Below are 5,775 nucleotides of genomic sequence, written 5' to 3'. Positions count from 1 at the left end.
ACAAAGCCATTCTAAGAATTGGGGGACATGTTCTGTCTCGGTGTATTAGTACTTCACTCCACACACAGTCTGTGAAAAGTCGTCGTTTGGCTTTGCTTTGCTTGTGGGACGTCGTTCTGACGTCTGAAGCACGACGAAAAAGTATTATATACATGTTTAAATATTATATCTAAAAAAAGGAAACAGCTGAACAACAGGTACTTCCCTGAAGCTGTGATATTTAAAAAAGGAAGCTCTTTGCTTTGTTTGATGTGAAAATGCATTAAACAGGTGACAGGAAGTTGTTGTAAGAAGAAACTGTGGTGTGGGAGGACGTTAGTGTGAGAGGAAGTTAGTGTGAGCCCTCGTCCTCGGATCGTCCTCATTTGTTCTCAGCAAACACACTTCACTCCGTTTTCACCGCAGCGAGACCTGGAGACCTGGAGACCTTGAGACCTTGAGACCTTGAGACCTGGAGACTTGGAGACCTGGAGACCTGGAGACCTGGAGACCAGGAGCTGGAAAACTAAACTCCAAGGTGAGTCTTTTATCGTTTAACGACGCAGTAATTCTGACATCAGAACCACTGTGTTCCAGTAGGTGTGTTAATGGCAGGGTGTCTTCCTCCTCTAATCCAGATTATAGAGCATATTCCTCCTCTAATCCATATTATAGAGCATCTCCCTCCTCTAACAATCAGATTATAGAGCATCTTCCCCCTCTAATCCAGATTATAGAGCATCTTCCTCCTCAAACACAAGATTATAGAGAATCTTCCTCCTCTAATCCAGATTATAGAGTATCTTCCTCCTCTAACATCAGATTATAGAGCATCTCCCTCCTCTAATCCAGATTATAGAGCATCTTCCTCCTCTAATCCAGATTGTAGAGCATTTTCCTCCTCTAATCCAGATTATAGAGCATCTTCCTCCTCTAACATCAGATCATAGAGCATCTCCCTCCTCTAATCCAGATTATAGAGCATCTTCCTCCTCTAATCCAGATTGTAGAGCATTTTCCTCCTCTAATCCAGATTATAGAGCATCTTCCTCCTCTAACATCAGATTATAGAGCATCTCCCTCCTCTAATCCAGATTATAGAGCATCTTCCTCCTCTAGTCCAGATTGTAGAGCATTTTCCTCCTCTAATCCAGATTATAGAGCATCTTCCTCCTCAGGTTCATGACAGTGACTAATGACTGGTTTTAAATGTGACAGTGAGGGAAGCAGCTCAGAAGGTCGGAGGAACATCTCAACATGGCTTCTTCTTCTACGTCCACCAACGTGGGAAACATGGTGGTGGTCACCCATCTGCTCCCGGCGGCGGCCACCGGGGGGCAGCAGCCGTCGTGGGAAAGAGGCGGCAGGTTCAGGAGGGGACAGCCCAAGGCGCTGGGGGTGAGATTCTCATAACAGACACTGTCTCCTGGAGGGAACCAAGGTTTGGCCTCCCTTCCTTCCTTCCTTCCTTCCTTCCTTCCTTCCTTCCTTCCTTCCTTCCTTCCTTCCTTCCTTCCTTCCTTTGTCAGAATCCAAAACAACATAAAGTCCAGTGAAATAAGAGTTTCTCTCTCGTTCTGTCCATCATCAGTCGTGTTTCTTGTGTTCGTCTCTTCAGACGGTTCAGATCATGATCGGAGTGATGGTCCTGGCGTTCACCATCACGATGGGCGTCGTCCAACCTTCTCTGGGATTCTTTAGCGGGATTTTTGTTTGGGGAGCTGCGATCGTAAGTCAGGATTTTAAGTTCCTCTGTCTTCAAGTCGTCTCGTCCGTCTTCATCTACATTTACTGTTGCAGTACATCGCCTCTGGATCGGTGACGGTGGCTGCCGGCAAGCACTTCAGCCGTTGTCTGGTGAGTGAAACACATTCTTGGATTTGAGGAAAAATCATTGAACTTTTGTCATCATTTCAATTTTGAAGGAAAAAAATCTGACATTTTAAACATTTCTTCCATTTTTTTCCATCTAATTGCTCCCGTCCCTCCAGATCAACGCCTCTCTGGTGATGAACATCATCGCGGCGGTTGTTGCTGTAACTGGAATCATAATCTACTCACTGGATAGCGTCCTCTGGAACTACCACCACTTTGCCGTAAGAACTCTAATGGTTGTTTCCATGGTAACCACAGCTTTAGCAGGAGTTGCCTTGGTGGGATATCAGAATCAGAAGCTTTATTGTCATTGCACAGGTACAGGTACAACGAAATTGCATGGAAAGTTTTGGGGAAAGAAGGACACATGAGGTGAGGAGAGGAGGGGGGAAAAGGCAGATTAACGTCTATGCTCTAAGGAGATAGTCTGTAATTGGGAAAAAAAACCCACCTCAGGCACATTTAGCATCAACACAGACAGGTTACAACATATTTCTCAAGACAGGACTTGGGATTTGTGAAGGGTAGTTTTCCTGCCCCCCTCGGGCGCGCAGCCGCCCTCTTCCAGCAGCCTCTGCTGGGGATCTGGGTGAGGTGCACAGCGAATACGGTGAAAGGTGCTGGTAAAATTCCAGTGGGCAAAAATGTCTGGGGAGGGAGGGTGGGAGGAGGGGAGGAAGGCCGGGGGGGGGGGGGCAGAGCCTTCATTCCACACTCACATCCAGGAGAGTTGAAGACAAAACACAGCCTTGGCGACTGGGTGTCTGGGAGTCCAATTGTAGATTAGGATTGTTTTCGTTCAGGCGCTTCAGCTTTATCCGTCAACCTTCAGTGTCTCTGGTCTCCAATGCTGCTCCAATTGTGGCAAGATTTTAGCTTCCCAACCGAGTTCGAATATCCTCCAAGATCGATCCAATTTCGCGTAAACGTTCAAGAGTCATGACCTGCATGCTCTTGAGTTCGTTTATTGATAGATAGATAGATAGATAGATAGATAGATAGATAGATAGATAGATAGATAGATAGATAGATAGATAGATAGATAGATAGATAGATAGATAGATAGATAGATAGATAGATAGATAGATAGATAGATAGATAGATAGATAGATAGATAGATAGATAGATAGATAGATAGATAGAGAGATAGATAGATAGAGAGATAGATACTTTAATGATCTCCAAGAGAAATTCACAATTATCACCTGAGTCTGAGCATTCAGAGCTCGGCTCAGTCCCTCAGTGACGATAGGCACCCTTCCCAATGCAGCTGCTAGCGTCTTCTCAACTTTGCGATAGATCAGAAAGCCTCCAGCCCCAATCAGCAGCATACCTGCTATCATGAATCCCAACATGTAGAAGTCCTCCACCTCCTCCATGGAAACAATGGACAAACACAGGGACCTCCAGGAACCCCAGGAACCCAGCATGTCTTCGGCTGCAAATGTCCCATCAGGACATGCAGGCTCTCCTTTGCCCGATCTTCATGTCGTAAAAATTTGGTCGATCGCATTGAGAGACCAGCTGATCAATTCCATGGTTCCGTTTAAATTCGGATGAGGGTCTGAAGAGAGTCTCTTGATAGATCAGACACAGGACAGTACAGGACGGGAGCAGCAAGCGGGGAGGGCAAGAGGGAGAGGAGAGAAGAGAAAAGCGTCCGCCTTCGCTGAGAGCCGTAAGAAGACATTTCGTCCCTCCGTTGGGTTCGGTTCTCCGTTCAGAGTTGACTTGTGTTCCTGCTGCCACCGTCCCACCGTGAGCAGATTCTAACTTCGTCTCTCTCCAGTATCGTTATTATGAAGGTTATTCCATCGTGTTGGTCGTGTTCCAGCTCCTGCAGCTCATCGTTTCAATCACGGTGGCGGGATACACCTGCAGTGAAACCTGCGACTGCTGCAGGGAGGTGAGGAGCTCCGGCCGTAGCATCTAGTCGTTGTGCACATGTGCAGTCTTTTATTTTGACAGTCACCGTCATAACAATCCAGCTTGGTTGGTCTGTCCACGAGAACGTCGAGGTCCCAGTGTTTAGAGCTCGTGGTTCTCTGCTTCCTGTGTGTGTGGTTCTAGTACTAAAGCAACCAACAGCACCCTCTGGTGTCCGTAGCGAGAAACTACATCGCTTTAAGCATTTCCACTGTTTCAGTGTAAACGGACAGTTTTCAAATCGTGTGTACGTGGACATTTTCAAAAGTGAAAGCGCAAAAAGCGACGTGATTTCACTCGAATCGTTGTCATGGAAACAGGGCCCCGGTGACATTTTGTGTCTCTCGTCTTCTAGCAGCCACGAGTCGTCGTTCAGACTGTCGACACTCGCGGCTGCGTTCGCTGCTGAGGCTCCGCCCCCTTTCCAGCCAGCGGCTGTGGCCCCCGCTCAGCCACACCCACAGGTAAATATAACATCGTCTATTAGCAACGTGGTTATTTTGATTAAAACCCTGATGGTGTCCTGTTACGTCGTCTTGTCATGTTGTCCCGTGTCGGGTTGTCTTGTGTCATGTGTTGTCTTGTGTCATGTGTTGTCTCGTGTCGTGTTGTCTTGTGTCATGTGTTGTCTTGTGTCATGTGTTATCTTATGTCGTGCTGTCTTGTCCCATGTTGTGTTGTCTCGTGTCGTGTTGTCTTGTCTCGTGTCGTGTTGTCTCGTGTCGTGTTGTCTTGTCTCGTGTCATGTTGTCTTGTCTCGTGTCGTCTGGTCTCGTGTCATGTTGTGCTGTCTCCTGTTGTGTTGTCTTGTGTCGTGTTGTGTCATGCGTTGTCTTGTGTCGTGTCGTGTTGTGTTGTCTCGTGTTGTGTTGTCTCGTGTCGTGTTGTCTTGTCTCGTGTCATGTTGCCTTGTCTTGTCTCGTGTTGTCTTGTCTCGTGTCGTGTTGTCTCGTGTCATGTTGTCTTGTCTCGTGTCGTGTCGTGTTGTCTCGTGTCGTGTTGTCTTGTCTCGTGTTGTCTCATGTCGTGTTGTCTTGTCTCGTGTGTTGTCTTGTGTCATTTGTTGTCTTGTGTCGTGTCGTGTTGTCTTGTTTCATGTTGTGTTGTCTTGTGTCGTGTCGTGTTGTCTTGTCTCATGTTGTGTTGTCTTGTCTCGTGTCGTGTTGTCTTGTCTTGTGTCGTGTTGTCTTTTGTCGTGTTGTCTCGTGTCCTGTTGTCTTGTCTTGTGTCGTGTTGTCTTGTGTCGTGTTGTCTCGTGTCGTGTTGTCTTGTCTCGTGTTGTGGTGTCATGTGTTGTCTTGTGTCATGTTGTCTCGTGTCATGTGTTGTCTCGTGTTGTGTTGTGTTGCCTCGTGTCGTGTTGTCTTATGTTGTCTTGTCTTGTCTCATCTCGTCTCGTCTCATCTTGTCTTGTCTTGTCTTGTCTTGTAGGCGGTGCCCGAGTACAAAAACCCTGACCTGGGTTCCACTGAGCCTCCAGCTTATCAATTTGCTCCCTGACCGACCGTCCGACTCCAAATGTGCTGCTTTAGCTTGACATTCTTTTTATATAATCCTCAATATCTGTCAACAAGAGACGTGGAAGAGATGAAGTGTAAACAAGCGAAGAGAGAGAAGAAGAGAGAAGAAGAGAGAAGAAGAGAGAAGGAAGACAGGGTGTGGAGATCAGGAGATGCTGTGTGACTTCAAGCTGCAAAGTGAAATATCATGGCTGGAATATTGTGTGTTAGATTAAGCAAAATAAATAATGTGCTCGGTGGATATGTTTTGATCATAGTCTACATTAAAATGCAGTGTGTGAAGAAGTGGGCATTCATTCATTCATTCGTTCATTCATTCATTCATTCATTCATTCATTCATTCAGGTGTTGTTAGTGCTGATGCTAAGCTAGCATCCACTGGCAGTTAAACAGTGAATGATGAAGTTCTGCTGTGTGTGTGTGTGTGTGTGTGTGTGTGTGTGTGTGTGTGTGTGTGTGTGTGTGTGTGTGTGTG

At 46.5% G+C, this 5,775-nt stretch overlaps 1 protein-coding gene across 1 annotated transcript; it reads left to right on the top strand.

Annotated features, from left to right (window-relative positions):
- The first annotated feature begins 391 nt into the window (after positions 1–391).
- Positions 392–5,438, top strand: LOC308142036 (membrane-spanning 4-domains subfamily A member 15-like). The gene is made up of 8 exons (XM_080512325.1): positions 392–517; positions 1,198–1,377; positions 1,598–1,708; positions 1,780–1,836; positions 1,971–2,075; positions 3,644–3,760; positions 4,136–4,244; positions 5,212–5,438. The coding sequence occupies exons 2-7, from the start codon at positions 1,237–1,239 to the stop codon at positions 4,187–4,189; spliced, it is 585 nt and encodes a 194-aa protein (XP_080368451.1). The 5' UTR covers positions 392–517; positions 1,198–1,236; the 3' UTR covers positions 4,190–4,244; positions 5,212–5,438.
- The last annotated feature ends 337 nt before the right edge of the window (positions 5,439–5,775 follow it).

Source organism: Blennius ocellaris, assembly GCF_963422515.1.
Source record: "Blennius ocellaris genome assembly, chromosome: 17".
NCBI lineage: Eukaryota > Metazoa > Chordata > Actinopteri > Blenniiformes > Blenniidae > Blennius > Blennius ocellaris.
Note: the sequence above shows the minus strand (reverse complement) of the source record. Positions and strands in the feature narration are given on the sequence as shown.

Excerpts from the sequence above, each read along its gene's own strand:
- LOC308142036 (XM_080512325.1), top strand. The coding sequence starts at position 1,237 with ATGGCTTCTTCTTCTACGTCCACCAACGTGGGAAACATGGTGGTGGTC. Across the intron at positions 1,837-1,970 it reads AGCACTTCAGCCGTTGTCTG|ATCAACGCCTCTCTGGTGAT; the intron begins GTGAGTGAAACA and ends CCGTCCCTCCAG. Across the intron at positions 2,076-3,643 it reads GGAACTACCACCACTTTGCC|TATCGTTATTATGAAGGTTA; the intron begins GTAAGAACTCTA and ends GTCTCTCTCCAG.